This window comes from Gigantopelta aegis, chromosome 8, assembly GCF_016097555.1.
Source record: "Gigantopelta aegis isolate Gae_Host chromosome 8, Gae_host_genome, whole genome shotgun sequence".
In the NCBI taxonomy this organism is placed as follows: Eukaryota; Metazoa; Mollusca; class Gastropoda; order Neomphalida; family Peltospiridae; genus Gigantopelta; species Gigantopelta aegis.
Window position 1 is genome coordinate 68,209,921 of NC_054706.1, and position 26,572 is coordinate 68,236,492.

At 37.9% G+C, this 26,572-nt stretch overlaps 1 protein-coding gene across 1 annotated transcript in view; it reads right to left on the reverse strand.

Moving 5' to 3' along the window:
* Positions 1 to 5,554: 5,554 nt before the first annotated feature.
* Positions 5,555 to 26,572, reverse strand: part of LOC121378191 — a 75,360-nt gene continuing 54,342 nt past the window's right edge. The window contains exons 4-5 of the mRNA XM_041506262.1: positions 10,823 to 11,049; positions 5,555 to 7,815 (exon numbers count right to left, since the gene is read on the reverse strand). Coding sequence (XP_041362196.1) covers positions 7,683 to 7,815; positions 10,823 to 11,049 — 360 coding nt within the window. The 3' untranslated portion in view covers positions 5,555 to 7,682. The remainder of the gene's footprint in view (positions 7,816 to 10,822; positions 11,050 to 26,572) is intronic.

Here is a 26,572-nt window from a genome sequence, read left to right on the forward strand (position 1 = left end):
GTTTTAGGATTAGGTTAAACATTATCCAATGTAAATACAGATTACATGCATGTGACATATCGGTGAGTTTTAAAAAACAAACTTTTACGTGATTTGAGCAACTTAGGATTGTGACGTCACACGTTTCCATGCATATGACGTATTTAAAGAATCCCATGGCAATGCATAATGTAACAACATTGTATCAGTGACCAAATTCTGATGATGATTACGTTGTTGTGATGATGATCATCACGATGATGTAATAATAATAATACTAATAATAATAATAAAAATTATTATGATGAAGATAATGATGATAATAATGATGATGATAATAGTTGTAATAATAATAATAATAATAATAATAATAATAATAATAATAAAATGATTATGATGAAGATAATGATGATGATAATAATAATAATAATAATAATAATAATAATAATAATAATAATAATAATGGTAATAATAATATATCATGACAAATTCTCTCAAAATCGCACAAATTCAGATTTAGCATTCAGGTAAACTGAACATTCTTATACACAGTGTAGAATACTAGAAATATTATTGTTTATAAATGTATTGTATCTTGAAAAGAAACGTAGTGCTATACAGTGAGAATATTAAAATATCAATATTTCTTGCACTGACATGTTTATATTACATAATTTGAAACATAGTATGTACAAATATAAAGTAGTATTCCCTTTAGTATACATTTTAAATAATGAAGTGCTCCAAATCAGAAAGCTGAAGGTAATCTCTGAAGTTGAGAAACATCTATTTGTTTACGTTTCAGTGTTGTAATAATAACACCAAACTGAAACACAAATTTAATAATGCATTTCACAAATTGAGTAAAACCTTCACACTTACTCTGTAAAGGTATAGCTACACTATACAAAAATAGCGACGAGAATAACCGACTGCATAGCAACCGATGAAATCGTAATGTTTGGCTTGTCAATCGGTTATTGTATTTTCGTACGAGGCACTCGTATTGTTTGGCTTTGCCTTAAGCTGTCAAACAACAATGCATTCAGAATGTTAAAGCTACTGTCTTGAGTTGGTTTCCGTTGTATCAGTAGTAGGACCTTTGTTGAGGACTACAATGACATATTAAAATTAAATACAATTTCTTGTTTAGAATATCTGTGTCTGTATATACGATGTGTTTTTTTATCAACGTGGGGCGGGACATAACCCAATGGTAAAGCGCACGCCTGATGCACGATCGGTCTGGGATCGATCCCCGTCGGTGGGCCCATTGGGCCATTTCTCGTTCCAGTCAGTGCACCACGAATGGTATATCAAATGCCATGGTGTGTGCTATCCTGTATGTGGGGTGGTGCATATAAAAGATCCCTTTCTTCTAATGGAAGACTGTAGCTATCTAAGACTATGTAAAAAATTACCAAATGTTTCACATCCAATAACCGATGATTACTAATCAATGTGCTCTAGTGGTGTCGTTAAATAAAACAAACTTTTTAACTTTGATCATCTTAATGTTTGTAATTGCTCAAAATTCATTTTATGCCCCTAGTAATTTCGTACGTAGAAAACAAATATATGTCAGGAAATAAAAATGAAGGCTGGGCAATTGCAAACATGTCGACAACCAGGATAACGATTATGTCTTCCAGATACGCTGACTATACAGACATCAAGACTCTAAACAGGAAATTATTTAATACATAATTTCAGTTGTTATAAAGTCTATGTAAGTAGGGTTGGGATGGGGTAGCGTAGCCTAGCGATAAAGCTTGCACTTAACGCGATCGATCCAGGATCGATCCCCGTCGGCAGACCCACAGTGTCATTTCTCGTCTGAGAGAGTTCTCCACAGTTGGTATAACAATGGTCGTGGTACGTACAGTACTGTTTGTGTAATGGCGCTTATAAAATGATCCCTTGCTGCTAATGGAAAAGAGTGGTCCATGGTTGTGGCAGCAGCGAGTTTCTTCCCCCCCCCCCACCCCCACCCCACTATCTGTGTCGTCCATAACAATGTCATGTTCAATGCCATATAAACTTAAATACAAATGACTTGAATGTGTCATTAAATAAAACATATATCCCTTCCTTATATGGCTCTCAACAGGTCTCCCACGAGTTGCCCCTGCCAACCGGCCATGTCCTTTTAAGGACAGAACCGGAAACAAGTTAAAAATCACGATCACTCAACAGATCAAGCCATTTTAAGTGCTAAAGCCAAGGGGCAACCACGGGAGACCAACAACGACGGCCCCAATAGCCTGGGTTTCAGTATGAGCTACTATTCGGCAAAACAAATAACACACTAATCATTAGCTCCTTTTTTCTTTCGAAGAAAAGTTTAAAAATGAGCAAAAATTACTTTACGAAATTTGTGCATTCCTTTACATTTGTTTACTTAATCCTACGGGACATTAACAATTCAATAGCACCACACGTGCCCCCCGCCAGCTACCAACCCCGGTCGGGCTGCTCGTGTTCTCTTGGACTTGCCAGCGCGGGCGGTCCCCTCCTCCCACCCCAACCCTGTTCCTGTCCTGGACGGAGGAGCCAGCTTAGGCCGACATCTGTGCCTATGACAGGCGTGCGATACAACAGCTTGTTCTGAATGCGCACGTTAAACCCTATGACCTGACCTGACCTGACCAGACCTGACCTTCCTTATGTAAGCATAGACACCTTAACATATGCAGCACACTGATGACAGTATCCTCATGCACAAAACTAACACGTTAATTTCAATAGTTTACAATGGCTTTGGTTTATAATAACATGGAAAACAAAAATATATAGATAGGCAAGATGAATTGTTACATCGGCGTGTTATGAAATATAAAATAAACTTTATAATTATATATATACACAGGTGGAGAGAAAAAACAAAACAAAGAAAAAAAGTTAATGTAATAACAGATACTTTAATATTAATAACGTGAGTAAATTCCTATATAGAGATATGCACAGCTAAAACAAAAAGTACCCAATGAAACAGTACAACCCCAAAATATTAATAATGTGCAACAAAATAAACACATATTCATTAATTATAGCAATGCTGACATATAAGCAATGAGTATTTATAATTTATATTAAAAAAGTACTGCACTGCTAAATAGTATATGTTTTGAAAGAGAAATAAGTAAATGTTTGGACTGGTAAAATGTAAATGTCGTGATTGGTAAAAAGGTAAATGCCTGCACTTGAAACAGGTTAATGATTATCTGTTAAACTGTAAATATCTGCAATGGTAAAAAGTCAATGTTAACACTCATAAACTGTCAATGTATGTATTGGAAAAAAGGTACATGTGTGCAATGTCGGAAAAAAGGTAAGCGTGAACAAATATGAATGCTGTCATAAAAAATATCTAGAGAGAAAAACCTTAAATCTAAAATATATTAAATATAAAGAGTCTTTATAAGTGAAGCTTCATGACGTAATAAATTCAATAATTTCATCCATTCAACACCGTCAGTTGAATAAGGTTTTTAAATGTTGCTATATAGAGAATGTACACATGTATAATATTTACAAGTTCTTTGATAGAGGAGAGAAGCATTATTTAGATTTGATCGACTCCAATCCTGCACCCCAGTCCCTGCTTAATGACGTCACACGCATGTAATTTGTATGACGTTGCCATGACGTTAAAGTCTCAGACTCTGTTAGTCTTGGGTCTATAGTCTAAAAGTTTTATATGCACAAAACCTGGGTCCGTGCTTATAAAACGAAATTGAGAGTCTATAACCAGGGCATACAATTTATATGGCGTTGTCATGACATTCGTGTCTCAGACTCTATTAGAGTCTCGAGTCTAGACTCTAAAAGTTTTATAAGCACCAGGGCCCGTATTTTCGAAGCTATCTTAGCGTTACGAAATTGTAAGATGATCGTAGGTTGTGACGTCACTACAGCACACGCCATAGTAACGTCATAGTTTACGATGATTTTACGATTTTGTAGGCTAAGATTGCTTCGAAAATATGGGCCCAGGTCTGATGCTTATAAACTGAATGCGTGTGACGTCATTAGAGATTAAGTCTGGACGTTTTATAAGATAGGGCCCTGGTTATAGACTCTCCATTTCGTTACGTCCAGTTTAAAACTATAACAGTAATTCCGACTTGTGTCATTTATTAACTATTCTTAGGCCCAGTGCTGTGTATAAACGTAGTTTGGTCTGTGCAGTCTGTGCAGTCTGTGCAGTCTTCAAATTTAGTAAATTTGCGACTGTAAAACCACCGATATACGTCCGCAAATCGGAAAACACAGTAGGGTTATCCCTATTCTAATTAAACTGTTTGCTGGTTGATTTTAAATAGGAAATTGTCACATTTTTAGTAAGAATAAGCATTAGGCGCGTACGCAGGGGGGGGGGGGTTGGGGGTCGGACCCCCCCCCCCCCCCCCCCCCGCTCAAGGCGAAACTTTTTTTCATATCCCGATTTTTAATGTAATATTTTACCCAAAAAATGTGGTCAGAAAGCAGCTCGGCTAGCCAGCGGAAAACACCTCAGAATAGCCCTAGAAGGGGTCAATTTTTCAAAATGTTCGGGGGGGAGGGACCCCCAGACCCCCCGCCACTGGCTTCGCGCCTACGACACCCCCCCCCCTGCAAAATTTCCTGCGTACGCCCCTGAGCATATAAAAGTCACAAGCTGGTGACATCATTAGGCAGCCCATTAACAGACGATGGGTGGTCGGACATACATGTGTAATTTGACATATTTAATCAGCACTCGTGATTAGATAACGACTAATAAAGAATAATATGTTCATTTCTGACAAAAACTACTCAGTATTTAACGACATCTGTGAGTAATATGAACGCTACAGAAATTGTCTTTATGACGTCATTACAAAACAATATTGTTCTTTGCTTAACCTATGACGTATTTCTGCCAGAAAATGTGCGACCGGTATATCGGTGATTTTACCACCTGAATTTTTTAGTAGAGATCCAATAAGATTCGTTCTTACAAATGTGTTAATTAGAATTTGCAATAAACATCCAATGTCGCGAGTGGAATTCAAATGATAAAATAAATATACTGTGTTTGACTTTCAAGGTCAAACAGAATAACCAGTAATAACTTCACGGGGAGGTGTGAAGAGTAGATGTTGTTTTTATTATGCGAGATTTACATAATGTTATTTGGTCAATAACTAGTGTCCAAGATAAAAACGAACAAGACATATGTTATCAGCGCTATGTCATCCTGGAATTCATACTATTGTCAATTGACAAAAGGGAACCGAGGAAGTGCCATGTAAATCCACATTGAATAATGTTAAAACTGATAAAAAAATCATGTTATTATGGTTTATATTAGAGGGACAGACACTAAGGCATATTTTTCACTATTAGAGCCGTTTATGATCACTGAAATCAAACTTTACTTATATTTTATTGTTTAGATTATCCACTTCAGTACAACAAAAGTTGTTCTGGTCATCCTGGTGTTTCTAATACTACAAAACACATTTTTATATTTTTTAAAACGCACGTGCGTCTGAGAAGTCACAATTATGGAGTCGAGTTTTAGTCTATTTTTAACGGTATTTCACAGTTTCAACGTCACAGACTCATGTTTCACTCTCTTGTAACGTTATCCAAATGTGTTAAAGTTTGTAGATTAACTAAACCTAGTGTCCATTTTACGGGCTGAAACTAGGATCTGCGCCTTTAATATTATAAACTCACACAGTATCTTTTCTAAATCAAATGCCAATGTCATTAGAAATTCATTTTTGGACGAATTATCATAAAACATAAAATAAATATCATTTCTAACAGAGGAGTGAAGACAAATGCCGGAACAGCCAAAGTAGGCACAATTGCACGTGCAGTTGTTTTATCTTGGCTGTTTCAGCAACTGCTTTCATCCCTGTATCAATAAAAGGTTTTAGCCTATTCAATTTGCAATGCCAAGAAACGTTTTGTTTTTATTTACAATGAAAGTTTATTTTATTGGACGTGGATATCAGAACAAAGCACCCCACCCCTCAATCCGCCATTTGATATTTATTTAGCCAATGGGGTATTAATATATGTCAATTATGACAAAAATACGACGAATTATATTTTGTATTCTAACAAAGACATTATCAAAACCATAGACATATTGACTGGTTTTCCATATATAAGAAATCACCACTACCGAAACAACCCCACACCTTCCACCAATTTGGTTTCATCCAAAAACGCATATTAACATAACACATTTGATCAACAATAATAGATGGCAAATATGTACAATCTAAGTTGAGAAGATATGTCAAACCTTAATCCACATCAGGGCGGATCCATGAATTCGTATTGGTGGTTCAATATTTTTCAAGCAAAGACAAATATTGCCAAAAACCATTAAAATATCAGTTGGGGTTGGGTTAACTATGTTAATCCTCCACCCCTTCCCGATCTGAAATTCGTGTTTGCTTAATAACGAACCATCATCGTTATGCATAGCAAGTATTTGAGAGAGAAAAAATGGCGGCTCTCATTACAGATGAGTCCAACAAGGGCGGTCTAAGCGATGAATGATGGACTGATGAGTTGGCGAGTCTGCAGCTATGTAAAGTCTAGAAGTTCGGTTAGTCCAAGCGGTGGTTATACGTTTGATCCTGGGGTGACAAAAAACAACAAAAAACAACAACAACCACAGAGTCCGCCATAGAAGCACAACGACACATACATTTTCGGTGATTTCGCAGGTATGATAAAATAGTTTCGTAATCTCAATATGAACGTGTATTGGAACACCACTGTACCAAGTTCCTGAACTTCTAAACATGTCCGCACAGCATCAGTTTGTTCGTCGGCTCACGGTATCTACGTCAATGTATTCCTAGATAAACTGTGTATTGGGTTTGATTCCAATGCTCCACACTTGTCACTAGTAACTATATATATATATATATATATATATATATATATATATATATTAAAGGTGCAATCTCGAGCAGATTTCAATTATGGAACCATTTAGGTTGAAGCATCTATATTAGTTGGGGTTTTTTTTTGCCAACGTAGGCCAATCGTCAATATCATTTGGCTTAATTCTCTAATCTACGTCACATTAAAATGAATAATTCTTTATTTTAACACTCAGAAGCGGGTCACTATATATATATACAACTCTGTTTTGTGTTTCAAACTATTAAAACCCTGGTGACTGACCTACATTCTGTATGAAGGCAGCTTATGATAGCCGTTAATAGCGACAACACTCGAGTTTATTAAAACTAAGGTTGCATTTGTATTTTACATTAGTAAATGGTATTATAATAAACGTTAGACGAGATTGCAGCTTTAAAAACACACTATTATGCTGAATGGTGTCCCTGTCGTACAAAGCACAAGAACGAATGCACACCTAAGAGTTCGCACGTCCTTGCTGCTGCCTTGGTGCGAACGTATTACTAGTATCTAGAATCAAGGCCACGTATGTTGAGCAGAATGTGAACAGAAACCCACACCACCACCACCACACAACAAATATTGTTATTTCCACATGTGGTACCCCTATATGTCGCCCAGTTCACCAGACTTCTTTTTAAAAGAAAAAAAACGCGCAAATCTTTGTGAACGTTACCACGTCTGCTACAGATATATATATATATATATAGGTGGCGCCAGTGTCCAAACACGTCATGTAACGTCACGTCATCAGTCGAGAATTATAGGGGTGAAGGTCAGTACTACGACTGGTAACTCTCGGGCGACGGCGCTCGTATATCTCCGTTGATGACGTGTTCTGACACGTCGTCGCTAGGCGACGGTCTCGTGTCTGACGGTTCCTCCACTACTATAGAGACAGGCGGCTGGGGCGTCCTGAAAGGAACAACAACATGCTAGAAATGGAAAAATGACACAATAGTTTAATTCTATTACTATATGTGATTCATTCAATCAGCCTAACCAATTCAATTAAATTTCAATTCAATTTACTGCATATTACCAAACAAACTGTTGTCAGCAAACAGATAAAACAAACAAACATACAACATCAATAACAACAACAATTAATAATAATAATAATAATAACAATATTAATGTACAGGCCAGACGGAAACACAATTTTTTTATTATATGTATAGGAATAAAATTACTATGTAATAATAAAGTATATTATAAAAATAAAATGGTCAAAGTACTTGGAAATAATTAAATTAAATTACTGCCCCACTGATAGCTGGAGAAAGAAATTTATGTTTAGAAATACAGCCGTCAATAAATTTTAATGCGTGGTTAAGAATTTCAATGTCACCATTATTGTATGATATAATACATATAAATTGTAAATTGCTATTTAGAGTATGCAAGTTGGAAAAGGAGTTTAACGTATCAAATAGTTGCTGCCTTTCAACATAATAAATAGGGCAGTCTAAAATAAAATATTTTTCATTCATCCACCTATCCAAACAAGCATCCAACCACCCTTTCACCATCCCATGCATCCATGCATTCATTCATCCATCCATCCATCCATCCGTCCGTCCGTCCGTCCGTCCATCCAAACAACCATTCATCAAAACGAGCATCCATCAACCCTTTCATCTTCCCATGCAGATATTCATCCATCCATTCATACATATATTCTTTCATCCATCCATCCATCCATCCATCCATCCATCCGTCCATCCATCCATCCATCCATAATCATCCGTGAATGCATACAAATATCCTTCCATGCATGCATTCATCCTTCCATATATGCATGCATTCATCCTTCCATGCATGCATTCCTCCACCCCTCTCTCCCTCTATCCATCCATCCATCCAATGACAACATCTGCTCATACACGCACGCATCTATCCCTATATCCATTCATTTTCATCCATCTATGCATCCACTGATCCTCTCAAACACACCATCCTCTATCGATCTTTCAGACTCCGGGTTAATCGCCCCGTCCATACATCCAACAGTCATCGGTCTTGTGATCGTCGAAGTATTACACTTGCGGTATTTATCGTATTCAAAAGTATTATACATATGCGCAGAAAAATCAGCAGCAATATTTTGCGATCTGTTGCTGTGGAAATATACTGACGGAAAGAAATAAAGGATCACACGTTAACACTATCAGGAACAAAGGGATTGCAACCCAAATCCTCAACCATAGTGTCAGAAAGATAACCATGTTGGTGACATTCAAACTCACATTACTGACATTCAATCTCACATTGCTGACATTCAATCTTTCATCATTGACATTGAATCTCACTCTGCTGACATTCAATCTTTCATTATAAACATTCAATCTCACACTGCTGACATTCAATCTTTCATTATAGACTCTCACACTGCTGACATTCAATCTTTCATTATAGACATTCAATCTCACACTGCTGACATTCAATCTTTCATTATAGACTCTCACACTGCTGACATTCAATCTTTCATTATAGACATTGAATCTCACCCTGCTGACATTCAGGCCCACATTTGTTTTTTTTACTTTATAAAGACAGAGGGCGGGACGTAGCTCAATAGTACAGCGGTCGGTCTGGGATCGATCCCCGTCGGTGGGTCCATTAGGCTATTTCTCGTTCCAGCCTGTGCACCACGACTGGTACATCCAAGGCCGTGGTATGTGCTATCCTGTCTATGATTTGGTGCATATAAAAGATCTGTTGGTGCTAATCGAAAAGAGTAGCCCATGAAGTGGCGACAGCGGGTTTCCTCTCTCAATATCTGTGTTGTCCTTAACCATATGTCCGACGCCATATAACAGTAAATAAAATGTGTTGAGTGCGTCGTAAAATAAAACATTTCCTTCCTTATAAAGACACTGCTAACAGTGACTGGAATTTGGTTTAGAATACCAAGTGTTCTCGTATTTTTTCTGTTGGTATATCATAATATCATAATCAATATTTTATTGTCAAGTAATCTGTTTTTTGTTGTGTGTACAAGATTAGTAATTATGGATCGATCACGTGATATAATTGAAGTGATTTGGCTGGAACAGCTGTATAGCTGTATAATTAATTGTGTTTTGATGTAAGTATATCTAATATATAGTAGTGTTATAATATAAATATGTAAAACAAGTAAGGTGTTTCAGTATAAATAAATATAATCTGTTGTTTTAGTACAAGTATAAGTAAATATAAAATGTAGTGATTCAATGTAAGTAAATATACTAAGTAGAATTTCAGTGTAAGTATAAAATATAGTTTTCCAGTATAAGTAAATATAAAGGATAGTGTCTCAGAATAAGTTAATATAAAATATAGTACTTGAGTATAAGTTAATATAATTCATGTATATAATGTTTAAGTGTAGGTAAATGCAATATAATATAATATTTAAGTATAATATGTAGCGTTTCAATATAAATAAACAATACACACGTATATTGTTTCAGCATAAATAAATATAATATTTAGTGTTTCGGTATAAGTAAATACAAAGTGTAGTGTTTCAGTATAAGTAAATATAATATTTAGTGTTTCTGTATAAGTAAAAACAAAGTGTAGTGTTTCAGTATAAGTAAATGTAAAGTGTAGTGTTTCAGTATAAGTAAATGTAAAGTGTAGTGTTTCAGTATAAGTAAATGCAAAGTAGTGTTTCAGTATAAGTAAATGTAAAATAGTGTTTCAGTATAAGTAAATGTAAAGTGTAGTGTTTCAGTATAAGTTGCAAATACATGTATGTGTAGTGTTTCCGTATAAATAAATATAATGTGTTGAAATTCAGTATAAGTAAACATATTTGTAGTTCCAGTATAAGTAAATATATTATAATATACTCGTAGTGTTTTCGCACAAATAAATACAGCATATACTATTTTAGTGTAAGTAAATATTCAATGTTAACGCTTATACTTACAAATTATTTATATCTGAAATATTTTCGCAAGACGCAAGCGGCACGCTCTCCTCATTGAAGACGACACGCTGTTGCGGGTGATGATGGTAATGGTGGTGATGTCGATGGTGACGATGATGTTTTTTGTCCTTGACGTCTGGTGTCCCCATTGGAGAGTTTCCGTTTTCTTGATGGTCTAGCAAACTGGATTGCTTCCCTGGACGAGACTCGTTAGATATCATAGAGCCCTGTGCAATAAAAAAAGTAGGGTTAACATTTGTTTGTTTGTTGTTGGGGTTTTTTGTTCAGTGACTACATTAGAAATAAGGGGCGGGATTTAGTTCAGTCGGTTGAGTGATCGCTTGAAGTGCTTGCGTCGCAGGATAGAACCACCTCGGTAGATCCATTCAGCTGATTGGGCTTTTTTCTCGTTCCAACCAGTACAGCACAACTGGACAAAGGCCGTGGTATGTGTTTTCCTGTCTGTGGGAAAGTGCATATAAAAGATCGCTTTCTGCATTAGAAACAAAATGTTGCGGGTGTCTTCGGATGACTACGTGTCAGAATTACCAAATATTTGACATCCAGTAGCCGATGATTAATTAATCGATGTGCTCCAGTGGTGTCGTTAAACAAAACAAACGTTAACTTTAACATTAGAAATAAACAAAGAAGTGTTTTATTTAACGACGAACTCAAAACATTTTAATTACGGTTATATGGCGTGGGACATATGGTTAAAAACAGAGGTTATTACAGAGGATACGCGGGAAAGCAACTACATGGGCTACTCTTTTCGATTAATGTATTAGCAGCAAGGGATCTTTTATAAGCAGTATTCCAAATGAGGACAGGACATACTAAGGCCTTTTTTACGGCCTCAGTTAGACACACTAGAGCACCTTTACTACTTCATCATCGGCTACAACATGGTCAAACCTTTAATAACTGTGACACAGACTTCACATAAAGTTTGCGTTTTGTTTTTAACAGCAACATCACTATAGCATATTCGTGTATTAATTATCGGCTGTTAAATATCAAACATTTGAAAATTCAGATAGTAATTCTTCAAAGGAAAGCCGCTACATTGTTCCATCAGCAAGAAGGAATCTTTGCATGTACTTTTCCACAGCCAGGATAGCATATGTTATGACCTTTTATGTACCAGTCGTGGTGCAGTGGACAGTCCGGGAATGAAAAAAATGGGTCAGATAAGATACGATTTCAAAGTATAAGATACGTTTTAAATATGTGACAAACGGTGACATCACAATACTGTCTCGAACTACACTCACTATGACAACCAAGAACACGTCAGGCAGTCCAAGTAAACTCTTCAACCAGCGGCTCTGTAGAATATGTATAGCGAACCAGGTGCCTTAAGCTTGGTCTCCCTCGGATCAAACCGCTGGCCATGCCAGGGGTAGGACCGGAGGGAGACATGCCGGAACCTTAAATTGGTATAGGCATGTAAAAACACAATCTGATTAAAATTAGCTCTACTGGTCTACCAGTAGATCTAACAGCATTGCGTGGACTCCAATGTCCAAATGACATTTCATCTATAAATAATAATTTAAATATCGACCAATCACACTTCGCCTTTTATTTGGGAGCATACAAATTCTAAAAATATCGGGCCAGACTATTTATGCAATAGGCTAACTTGTTGGTCTATTTCAACATTAAAAAACAGTGAGAGGGTGGGGTGCAGTAATACACTCTGGATTGTATACCAGTATAAATTGATTTTATGGCTATACCATCATGGTGTTTTTCGTCTTGAAACGAAAGTTAAACGTTAAAATGTTATATTGAAATTAGTTTACGGCATACTTCGTAATTCATCCGAATCACTTCGTATACTCTCGGCATAATTCCGAATGTTTTTTTTTTTTTTTTTTAAATCACTGGCAGGATTTTGCAAGTAAGGTTTTGATTGGTCGAATGAAAGGTCAACTTGACATGATCTCCAACGGAGTGCTGTTAGATCCACAGGTAATAGTAATTAACCAGCGGAGCTAATTTTAATTAGATTGGTAAAAACAATTTTGAGTTTGAGATTAAGCTTGGCACACACCTACCAATTAACGACAACATGATAGTCGCGTCGGCGGCGTTAATCGGTAGGTGTGCGCCAAGCATAAAGTTAATGACACTTCAGCACATTTTAAACTACGGTACCTGGCATAACTATTGTGGTAATTATTGTGACATTTTATATTTTAAAAAGTGAGAAAAGAAAACTGTTGCAAGGTGTCTTTTATAAGTACTTATTTCTCTGTATGCCTATTTATATATTTTTTTATGTGCGTGTGTTTGTTTGCTTGTTTGAGTATTTGTTTATTATTAATGTTTAATATTTTTCTTAATATTGGCTAATTAAATTTTGTTTTGTTTAACGACAACACTGGAGCACATTGATGAATTAATCATCGGCTATTGGATGTCAGACATTTGGTAATTCTGATTCATAGTCATAAGAGGAAACCCGCTACATTTGTCCATTAGCAGCAAGGGATCTTTTATATACACTTTCCCACAGACAGCAAGGCACATACCACGGCCTTGGACCAGTTGTGATCACTGGTTGTAACGAGTTTTATAACCCAATCTCGTCCCCTTGGCTAATTAAAGAATGTATTATTGCTATTAGTATTATTATTGTCGTTATTGTTGTTGTATTTGTAGTGATGGTGATGATGATGATGATGATGATGATGATGATGATGTTATTATTATTAAACTTTTGCCATTTTGCCCGATAAAACAATAAGTTACGTCAGATACCAATTTGCACTGTTGTGATATCTTGTTCGTGGTTTCATGCCAGTTTACAATATTCGGCCCACTGCACACACGAGTGATATAGTAAATCATTAATTAATACAAACTCAGCGGAGCAATATTTGTTTGCTGCGGGCGACCATATTTACAGGGACGTACGTAGCGAAAACTGGTGGAAATGGTGTGTGGGTATGTGTGCAAAATATATGGGTGTATATTCTGGCTTGCTAACTCCGAAACCACGGAGAGTTGCAGACGCATAACCCGATGCGAAATATCGAAGGTCGCCCTCCCCATCTACCCCCCCCCCCCCCCCCCCCACCCCGAATGTGGGAAAGCCTTTTAATGCTCTAGCTTGGAGAAAAAGAGCACTTATGTCTTCACTACACTTCATACCACTCTATTTACGACCTTTTATGATATGATTTAATTTTATTCGATGTTTTTGCTTTTATCTCATAAAGCATGCAGGAAGAAAATGTTTCATTTAACGACGCACTCAACTCGGTCTATTTACGGTTATATGGCGTCGGACATGTGGTTAAGGACCACACGGATATTGAGAGAAATAAAACCCGCTGTCGACACTTCATGGGCTACTCTTTTTCGATTAGCAGCAAGGGATATTTTATAAGCACCATCCCACAGACAGGATAGTACATACCATAGCCCTTGTTACACCAGTTGTGGCGCACTGGCTGTAACGAGAAATAGCTCATTGGGCCCACCGACGGGAATCGATCGTAGGTAGATCGTGCATCAGACGAGCGCTCTACCATCAAGCTAGGCCCTGCCCTTTATCGCATAAAAGGTCAAGCATATAGTTCTGTTCACACACCTCAGCTATTTGGTCAATCTGTACGGAGGAGGCGAGACGTAGCCCAGTGGTAAAGCGCTTGCTCCATGTGCGATCGGTCTGGGATCGATTCCTATCGATGGGCCCACTGGGCCATTTCTCGTTCCAGCCAGTGCACCACGACTGGTATATCAAAGGTAGTGGTATGTACTACCCTGTATGTGGGATGGTGCATATAAAAGAACCCTTGCTGCTAATCGAAAAGTGTAGCCCATGAAGTAGCGACAGCGGGTTTCCTCTCAATATCTGATGTGCCTGACGCCATATAACCGTAAATAAAATGTGTTGAGTGTGTCTTAAATAAAACATTTCTTTCTTTCTTTTTCTATCTGTACGGAATAGATTTTAAATGATTATGTTTTTTAAAAGGTTTATTACAGAGATAAGTTAGTGGTGCTGTCTTACCTGATCCCATTGAGCCGTTCATACTCGCTCTGGGTGAAAGCCCCAACTCGGAAGCGAACCCAGTACCCTACAGTCTTAATGCCTATACCTTAGACACAATGCCTCTGGCTGTGCATGTGCTAATTATCTTCAGGTGTTTTTTATGTGCTCAGTATTAGATCAATATACGTAACAGAACATGTATTGATTTTTGTAGCTGCAGTTTATAATTTCAAAGATATTAAGTTGCAAACACCCTTATAGTCAGCCAGCCAACAAAGATAATTATTTAAAAGCATGGCATCTTTGTGTTACAATGAAAGTAACTAGCCAGATTTGTTCAATGTACCTTAGGTAACATCACTAGGTGGATGCCAGTTTGGATTTTGCTGTTAAAGTGCCAAAAAATAATGTCCCAAAAAATGGCCGCCATTTTCATTATTTTGAGAGGTAGGATAGCTTTATGTGCTGTATCTCCCTCAATAATCAATGGATTTTCATGAAATTTGTTTTTAATTGTAGGTTTTGACTACACTGTTCTCAGAAACTTATATTTACAAATGTTTATGATTATCTCTGCGAATATATGTATGTATGTACAATACGAGCGACCAGAAGTTTCCCTCTTGGTCAGCTTTAAACGAGCATTGCAGTAAAGTACATGCACCAACTACAACAGTTGGCATGATGCAGATACTTCAGGCTCATGCAGACAACACTGACACTGTTACTACACTACTGAATCGATTTCAGAAAATTGCTCAACACCTGGGACAAAAGCATGTGGTTGTGGTTGGAGATCTGCCCCTGTACATTCGGTCACGGAGCTGTGCTGGTCGAATCCTGAGAAACATGACAATGTCATAGTACGGATGGGTGGCTTGCATATTTTCTTCAACTTCTTGAAAGCAATTGGTCAACATGTTGAGTGTGCTGGCTTAGATGATGTTTGGGTGGAGGCTGGAATCTTTGCGCAAAATTCTACAATGCTATCATGGAGGGTACAGAGCGGTCCGTGGCCATATGTTAGCATACGAGGCTCTCTGCCGAATCAAGTGGTCAGCATTCCGGAGTTGGGCTGGTGAACGATGCCTGGCAGAACTGGATGAACAGGTCTCATCAATACATAAACTCATTGAGAAGAATCCCGAGAATGAAGAACTTATATGTGGAAATGTGTGCAAACTGGCAAACATCTTGATGTGCCAAGACATGCAGAAGCTCTGGAAGGAGTCTGATGACTTGTTCATCAGCGACCCAAACTATGCATATTGGACCATCTACATGGAGATTGTAGAGATCATGCTAGACTTCATTCGAGCAAACAGGGATGGCATTTGGAAGCTACACACCCAGACAGTAGGCAGGATGCTGCCATGGTTGAGTGCGTACGATCATGTCAACTATGCCAGATGGGGTCCTGTCTACTATGCAGAAATATTGGCCTTGCATGAAACCGCTCCTGAGGTATATGCAGAGTTTATGGAAGGAAACTTTGTCGTGAAGAAAAGAAAGAGGAAATTCAGCCAGGTGCCAATCGACCAGGCTACTGAATGGGTGAACAAATTGTGCAAGCTATCAAATGGGATCACTGGAATATTACAAGAAATGATACAGCTCGTGACAGGTTCTATTTAACATGGGGAGAGAGATCTACAATATCAAATGCAACAAAGGTGCTGTTGGGGGTAGAAGAGGAAGATGAGTCGCTATCAACTCGCAAGGCGAATAATGATGAAGTAGATGTCAAGAAACTAGTTGAACAGTTTCCCAGATTTGGAGTATTTTTTGTTCAGGAAATAGCTCCGGAAAGCAACAACGAAAAGTCACAAACATCGAAACAATTGACGTCACTGACTACTAGAGATATAGCATATGAAGACATCCAAGAGCAACTACTTTCAGCAAAGACACGTGGCATCAAGGTGGTTGGTCACTTTGTGAGAGACTGGTTAGTTGAAAAGTCAGTACCTTTCTTTTCTCCAAGTCTAAAACATGTTCACTCCTCTACAAGTCTGTGGTAAATACAGCTGCAAATATCGAACAAGAAATAAAAGCATACAGACACCTCATGCAAAGGTTGTTCAATGCCTACAGTCAGTTCGTATGGTAAACATGGAGAACATCTTGAAGCATAATATTGCGGGAGTCCCCCTGTCACTGGCAAAGACAGATGGAAGTATGAACTCAAATGCCAATCTGCTTTGCTTGGAATACTTCCAGAAGATGTCATCACGTGTTCTACAGATATAGAAAATGATGTCCAGGGTGCATATGTCCTCAGTGATGGGCATGCACTCATTCAGAGATTAGGCCAACCAGCTGGTTGTAGGACATTTGCAGACTACACAGATGCATTTGCCAAAACAGTGTTTAGGCACTTTGATCAAGGTGCTACTAGGGTAGATGTGATCTTCGACCGATACATTGGTTCCGGCTCCATCAAGACACGGATCTGAGTCACGAGAGGCAGAAAAACTAAGAAATCAATCCGAAAGTCGATCACTACCTGATGGGTAGATCAGAGCAAGTATCCTCAAACTGTGAAGTGATGGTAGATAGTTGTTTCAGCTCTACTGAAAAGGCTGTATCTACATTCAGAGGACACATTTCAACTCTTAGTTGAGACCACGAAGAAGCAGTCACAAAGCTCATTTTGCATGGTCTCGAGGCCAGATATGCGGGATATAAGCAGATAATGATGCCAAGACACAGATGTTCTACGTCTTCTGGTCCATTTCTTTGGAGACTTGAAATGCCGTGTGTGGATGATTGGAGGAACTGCTAGAGATCGACACATCTATCCAGTTCATGAAATCTCACAGAAGCTACCGCAGCCTGTCAAGAACAACCTACTTGAATTCCACGCACTGATAGGTTCAGACACAACATCCTCATTCACGGGTTTTGGTAAAAAGTCCTGTTGGAAAGTATACAGGGAGCGTCCACACCTGTTGGAAGGGGTTGGTCGTGATGATCCACTACAGGCAGTTGAGAAGTGGATGCCCTCCACTTACACTATGCCAGAGCTAACTATCAAGCCAATGTGTGGTTGAACGCTGACAGACAGAACATTGCATCAACAACTGGGCTACTGCAGACATCTGGGGGATGGAAACATGCTGACACAGGAATCGAGGTAGTCTGGACATCCCTTCTTGCTGTACCAACTGTGTGTTTTGAAATGGTGGCATGCAGTTGCCAAACAAAGTGCAGATCTGCTGCCTGTAAATGCAGTAAAGCACAACACATCTTCACATCTACACGAGGATGTAATGCAGAACAGTGTTGTAATCCTATGGCAAATAGCTGAATCCAAGACTTTCTGGTCACCTCAGCTTGAAGTATCATGTATGTATTTTTCACTTTAATGGCAGCCATCTTGGATTTTTATATTAAACGTGTTGTGTGCAGAATTCTCATAGCGTTTGACATGTTTATATTGTATTTATATGCAATGAAACAGGCCAAAGCCAATTATATTCATGAATTGAGATGTGTTATTTGTTCTTAGAATTGTTCATTCAAATGCATATGGCGGCCATTTTGAATGTTGATTCATGGCTAAATTGGGCATTTTATCAACTGGCATCCATCTGGACATTGATCTAGAGACTATATAGAACATATCTGTGTAGTTAGATTGATTGTAACAAAGAAATGCCATCCAAACATTTTCCAGGCCATTTTATCAATGTTGGCTGGCTGACTATTATTAGTAGATATATTGTTAGCGAAAGACCTGTTACAAGGCACGTAAGAGTATCGCGTTAATTATAAACTCGAGAAAATATTAACCGTATGGCCACACGCTTTCAGTTTATTATATCTATGTATTAGGAATCTTCAGAAACGGGAAAAGGGGGAAGGGGTGATTGTCAGTTGTATACGTGCTATCTATCTGTGGGATGGTGTATATAAAAGATCCCTTGCTACTGGTAGAAAACAAATGTAGCGGGTTTCTTCTCTAATACTATATGTCGAAATTAACACACACACAGAGAGAGAGAGAGAGAGAGAGAGAGAGAGAGAGAGAGAGAGAGAGAGAGAGAGAGAGAGAGAGAGAGAGAGAGAGAGAGAGAGAGAGAGAGAGAGAGAGAGAGATAATTCACTGAATATTTTCTTAAAGAAATGTCATATCATACTTATTAAGAATGCGGACAAATTATATATTGATAACAACCGTAACAGGATATTGTTCAAATTGAATTTTTTTTTTTGAAAACCCCCAAATCCCAACAACACAATAACACAACTTAGCGTTTACTGCAACACAATTACATTTCCTTAGAATGTCTTATATTGAAGAATGAATGTTTAACGACACCCCAGCACGAAACATACATCGGCTATTGGGTGTCAAACTATGATAATGCAAATTTTAATTTGTGCTGTATTGGCCATTCTCAAAGAGAATGTTACACCCCTGCACCACGGCGAGGTTACAGCAGGCGCAAGGGTATATTGAAGAAAGACGGAAGACACCCCCACGAAACAACATCAACAACAACAACAACCCACAACAACAAAACAAACAAACAAACAACAACAACAACTAAAATAATGTTGCTTTTCAGGGATACTAGTGCAAGGAACGCATATGTAAAAACCAATTTCATACGCAATGCTACCTTGTTGCAATAAACACTAAGTTGAGTGAGGGTTTTGTTGTTGTTTAAAAACACTAATTATTCCAATTATTTGTTTCGATTTGATCAATATCCTAAACTGATTGTTCGTCTCTCACCACACCTCCCCATGTTATCATTTTTGGATTGGCCCTTAATGAGGCAGACACATTAGCACTGCTCCGTAATGTAATTGTCTAACGACGGCCAACCCGCTCTGTCTAAAGTCATTAAAGTTACGGAACACGTGTGGGGCCAATCTCTGAGTTATCCATTAACGAACATTATCTACTTATGTCTAATATCGTGATGGCAAACCCGAGACCCCATTAAGTGTAGTCTGTGAATTTTATTTTTAAAACGAAATTGTCGTCTGTATACAATTATATATTTCTGGTCTCAGTGTTATGGTTTTGGTAGGCATCTCGCATTACGCTAGTACAGAAGACATACCCTTTAAACTTATCAAAGCGTTCGCCTATTGCGCGGTCGATCTAAGATCGATCCCCGTCGGTGGGTCCATTGGGCTATTTCTCGTTCTAGCCAGTGCACCACAACTGGTATATCAAAGGCCGTGGTATGTGCTATCCTGTCTGTGGGATGTAGCGGATTTCCTCTCTAAGACTGTCAAAATGACCACATGTTTGACATCCAATAGCCGATGATTAATAAACCAATGTGCTCTAGTGGTGTCGTTAAAAAAAGAAAAAAGTTTAATATACCACAGCCTATGTTACATTAAACGTTCATTGCCATAATTGCAAATGCTATGTATTTGTAATAAATAACTGCAAAATAATTGATTCCATACAAAACCTCTGCATCATTAACTGGAGTATATCACAGTTACTAGTATGCTTCCACTAGATTAATACTAAAATAAAGTGTACACAGACAAATCTATCTGAATCCTTCATTGTTTTCTACTTTTCTTACACACCCGTTGGTGAGAACACCATGCATTATTTTTAATAACACGCGGGTTGTTAACACACCTAGGTGATGACCAGGGGTCTCATTCACAAAGGTCTCTTAGGCTCTGCTAGACAACAAAGCATCCTCTTTGCAAGTCTTTTAGCATTGCACTGCGAGATCGCAAAGTTGCGAGAGTTTAGTGAATTAGGCCCCAGGTCACCAGTGTCATGCAGCCAATGAAAAACAACACTGTGCAAATAGATTACACTGTGACGTATAGTTAACCTGACAATCATGTGTCTGTGACTCGTAAGTCAGCTACAAGTGCAAGGGCTGTAAATAACGTTTAGTGGAAAAAGATGTTAAAATTTGCTTTAAACCTGGATTTTGAGGATATGTAAGAAATAGAATAATACATTTGTGTCTTTGAGATACCGTTTATCTCACAATTCGTTGTTTAAAAATGTATAAAACTCGCTTTCGCTCGTTAGATACGTTTTAAAACAACTCGTTCTGAGATAAATGGCATCTAACGGCCACTCATGTATTATTATCCATCGCAATTAGTTTTGTTCTACTAGTAAGTTAATGCAATTTCTACCTGTCATTGTTATGATCATGTAGATGAAGGTGTACATTTTAAATATTTCTGGCACTATTATCTATCTTTAATAGAGCTACTTCGTGTGTATTTTGTCTTTATAAGCGGGTCAAGTTATGTACAAATACACCTACACCCCCAAAACGTCTAACAAAAGGTTTCTCAGTGGGGTTTTTTTATCCATGGGATGTATTCAATGGCAGGAAAAAAGTCTACCAAAATCTGACCACCGGAAAGGGGTTAAAAAACTGGATCACATCCAAGATGGCCGCTATTGACACTAAAACGAAGGAAAATGGCATAGGTTCCTTATGATTCGGTGTAGAACAGTTGTTTTATGTCTACCCAAAGCTTTTAAGTGTCATGGAATTAACTGGTACATATACATAATACCTGAGTCATAAGCACTGTGCAAGCTACATATAGTATGGCTGTAGGTGGCCCTTATCATTTGTTTTATTATTTATGTTTTTTTTTTGGGGGGGGAGGGGGGCCAAATCACTGCTGTACATATAATAAATATACAACACATATATCCATACACAAACAAATACGTACACACGTACTCGAATGTCCTCCAATACATACACATATGTTCATACATAGATTCACACATACATACACATACATATATGCAAAATGGCATCAATGTAAGTGGGTGCCCTTGTCATTCTTGGTTATACAGTAGTCAGTCCGACCTTCTTTGAATGTAATTTTCTTGAATATATTATATTCACGTTTTATTTTATCTTCAGGTTTGAATGATGAGTGCTCCTGTCCTGAGAGTTGGCCAATTTGCAAAGAAAGACTTGAAGATGGAGATGGAGTTCAAATTCGTCCGAAGGGCGCTGATGGCATCAATGCGGCCAGTTTTCACTGAGGTGACAGCATTGTTGTGACGGCTGGCTGTAAGGTACACTCGGACTGTCGTAAACGTTACATAAATCAACATGACATTGAGAATCAAGAGAAAAAGTGTGGATTATCCAATCCCTCCCTGAAGAGAAGTGCACGTGTATGGACCGGGCCTTTCCACAACACGTCTGACTGCTTTTTCTGTGGGACCCCGGTGGTCCTTGGAAGTTCGGACTACAGTTATGTAAAGACTGACACCTTTGCCAGGACTATTCTGGAGTGCTGTGAATGTCGTTCAGATAATTGGTCATTTACAGTTAAAGGTCGGATGGAGGAGATCTTCATGCTGCTGACTGCATATACCACCATAAATGCAGTGTAAATTTCCGTAATGGCTATGATCCACCAGTGCAATTTCGGGTCGGATCAGAGACAAAACGCAAACAATCTGGACGACCCAAAGATGATGACCAAGAGCAGGCATTCTTCAAGATGTGTTTATATCTAGAGATAAATGATGAGGAACAGCTGACTGTTTCATACCTTCTGGATAAAATGAAAGAGTACCTCATTAGTGAAGATTCGCTTCCTTACGGGAATTACTATCTGAAGATCAAACTAAATTAAAAATATGGGGACTCCATCTATATCGCAGAGTGGGAGGGCTTAAATGACATAGTTACATTCAGAGAGAAAACATCACACACACTCCGCTCTCACTACAAAGATTCTTAACAAGAAGGAGACGAAGAGGCACAAAAGAGAGCTATAATTGAGACAGCAGCCAGGCTGATCAGGAGTGATATTAAAACAAATGTTCCATCCGTTACTGATCACTACCCAAAACCTGAGGAACTTAAACTTGATTCTGCGCTGGCATTCCTTCCAGAGACACTAAGATTCATGTTGAACAATATGTTTGTTTGAAAAAACAATCAATATAAAGTCGCTAGTATTGGGCAAGCCACAGTACAAGCAGTAAGACCTCATGCTGTCATTGCACCATTACAAATTGGTCTTGCTGTACAGGTGCATCATCTTTATTGGTCCAAGTTCCTTGTGCAATCTGTGTGTAAGATGGGGTTTGGCTCGTCGTATGGTAAAGTGCTCCGGTTTGAATGCCACAAGCTGTGTCACACCAGAGTTGCTAGTTGAGGATATAGATCAGTTGAACTTGTTATTTGCAGGTGACAATGTAGATCACGATATTATTACCATTGACGGTAAAGATACATTTCACGGAATGGGCATGATAGCTGCGTTGACCCCAGGGAGAAAAACAAGCCATCTTGTTAGTAGGCAAAATATTTCGGAGCTGAGCATTGTAGAGATGTCCAAAACTGATATCATCGAATACTGCTTCGCTACCCATGCTCTTTGAAAATCAAGTTTCAAGAACTTCCTGGACTCCAACATTGTGATGTGCGAGCCGATATCTTATGGGAACTTTCATTCCATTTCAAGCAACCAGTCCCGAATTAGCAGGGCATGGTGCATATCCTTCATCCGGGGCATACGCATTCTGGCCAATCCCCCATACAATATTTGCCAGTGATTGATATGCATTCAGGGGACGAAACTTGCATTCTGTCCACTTTGGAGTTCCTCAGCAACTTGGCCATCACACATCATGTCCCTCCAGTAATAACGTTTGATCAGCCCCTGTATTGGAAAGCTGCTGAGATCATCAGTGCTTCGCCACAGAATAACAACTTGAAGGAGATAGTTCTTAGGCTGGGTACTTTCCACACGTTCATGAATTTGCTTGGAACAATAGGCGCACTGTTGGAGGGCACAGGACTTAAAAACATTCTGGAAGTAGTGTACGGTGAAAATGCTGTCGTGCATATGATGACCGGTAAATCTGTTCAAAAGGCATTCCGTGGCCATCTGCTGGTGGACAAGTGTCTTCAGCAAATGATTGTGAAATCTGTGATAGATGAAAATCCTGAGTTTGCTTCCCTAGTAGATGACACTGAGAAAATGTATTCCTCCTTGATGAAGGGTGACTCCACTCTTGGAAATATTGTAAAATCCACTACAGTTGTTAAAATCAGTGAGACACATGCCAGGGAAAAAACCCCTGAACTTAATGCATGTTCCAAAACAAGCCAGTTGTGGCTAGGTTATCAGCGGACGCTTCATACTGCAAGGAGCGTTGATCAAATCAGATCACACTGGGTCATGGGATAATCACTTGCGTGCGGTCTTTGATGCCTTGCCAATATTCGCTGCAGCAGGACATTACAACTACCTAAAGTCTGCTTATCTCTACATTCACGAAATGAGTGAACTGGAGAGCAAATATAGGAAGTTTCAAGATGGCTTCCATGTCATTCGTCGAACAAATTAGTTTTGGGCAGGCCTCATTGAGCAAACGCTTATGAGATAAGTAAAAAGCACCGGTTGCTTGACTCATGGCTGTAAGATGACGGACGAACAGCGAGCATTGTGGACAATGTCAGCCCCCATAATGTCTGAGTTCAACATTGCCATTCAGGAGTTCAGTGACCTCGCATACACTACAAGCGAACAGCACAAGGATTCGTCAATGGTATAGTTGCAAAAGACGATGTCAACGTGCATGAATATGAGTCAGTAGGAAAAGACATCATTGTCAGAATAATTGGGCAGCCTGTGTTCTCCTTCTCTTGCAAGAGGAAAGATAAAGCCAAGACCCTGGGAAATTCATCTGCTGTTAAGGAAGCGATGTTTGTTTTGTTTAACCACACCACTAAATCACATCAGCTATTGGATATCAAACTTCTGATAATTCATGCAGTCAACTTAAGAAATCCGCAACAGGGTTTTTTTCCATTTTATAATAACAGCATGGGATCTTTTATATCAAGTCACCACATATCACGGCCTTTGATATGACAATCGTGGGTCACTAGGAGGGACGTAAAAGCTCTTGTCCTACTTACGAAGATTGTGGTCGAAAATGTGGATTGTTAGAAGGCTAGCAAAATCAAACGCTTGCAACTAAATTGGTAACAACAACGATTATGATAATGATGATGATTCTAATGATAACGATGGTAATTGTTATGGTGATGATGATGATGATGATGGTGATGATGATGGTAACGATAATGGTAATGGTGACTTTAATGATGGTCATATTGATGGTGGTAATGATGATGATGGTGATGATGTTTCCAATACATTATTGTTTTATACTGTATTTGAATTCATGATTCATGCCATATTATTTTTGTCTGCATTCTAAATAGCATAGTAATATTTATTTATTACTAAGACGGACATCAGTGTTATGTTGCAATGGCATTGTTATTCCACTCACTTGCACACCGTCTAGAATTCACGATTAATGTGCTGAATGAGTAACTTTCTTTACTTATTTTCTATTTTCGTGTTTATATCCATTTAAGGTTCAAGCAATTAACTTTTAATAGAAGCGTATACTAACAAGTACAAATATTTGTTTTGTTTAACGATACCACTAGAACACGTGTTTTATTAATAATCAGCTATTACCAGAAATAATGATCCCATTAATGCCACCACATTTTGGTCAATTTTTCACAATTTATTTAAAACTTAGATTATATTTCTTCTCTTCTTTTTGATACTTAGTATGTCCCCAGTCTTCTTTTGAATGTTTCATACATGTATGTCTGATTATCAGTCACATATATTAGATTTTTAGCTAAATCTCTCTTTAAAGGGACATTCCTGAGTTTGCTGCATTGTAAGATGTTTCCGACTAATAAAATTTCTACGATTAAACTTACATATTAAATATATTTTCTTGTTTAGAATATCAGTGTCTGTATATTCAATGTGTTTCTGTAAGAAGCCCAAACTGGATTTTATCTTCAAATAATTTCGTACGTACGAAAACAAATATTTTAAGAAATAAAATAAAATTTAACCTGGTACAAATATTAAAGCGATCAGAAACACGTTTAATATATAGCCACTAATATTTTGTGCAGAAATATATATTTGATATGGAATTACAATCGTTAAAAAGTCTCTGTTAGTCGATAACATCTTAAAAATGGCAACAAACTCAAGAATGTCCCTTTAATTACGTTGTTTTTCATGTGGTTAAATTTATTTTTGTCATATTCACTGTATACATATGTGTGTGGATATTATGTCAATACATATTGTGCTTGAACCATACATGGGGTGCCTGTAAAAATAAGCACTACCATTTTGTACGGAATTGACGGGGCTTGTAACAACATCCAGTTATCTCGAAAATGATCCATGGAAGATGTCGCTTAACTCAGTTATTACTTTGGTTAAGGTGTTTAGTATTCATATCTATAGTTCATAATTTGGTTGATACGTTGCATATTATAGTTTGCATATATATTTAACACTGTCACTTGTGTGATTGTATGTGGTATGGTCCAACCATAACTGTATAAAATACAAATATGAAATGTGGGGTTCAATGTCAGTACTATGGTATTAACAGTAACTTCCTTATATTGTGGATAAACTACAAATATGAAATGTGGGGTTCAGTGTCAGTACTATGGTATTAACAGTAACTTCCTTATATTGTGGATAACTACAAATATGAAATGCGGGGTTCAGTGTCAGTACTATGGTATTAACAGTAACTTCCTTATATTGTGGATAACTACAAATATGAAATGTGGGGTTCAGTGTCAGTACTATGGTATTAACAGTAACTTCCTTATATTGTGGATAACTACAAATATGAAATGCGGGGTTCAGTGTCAGTACTATGGTATTAA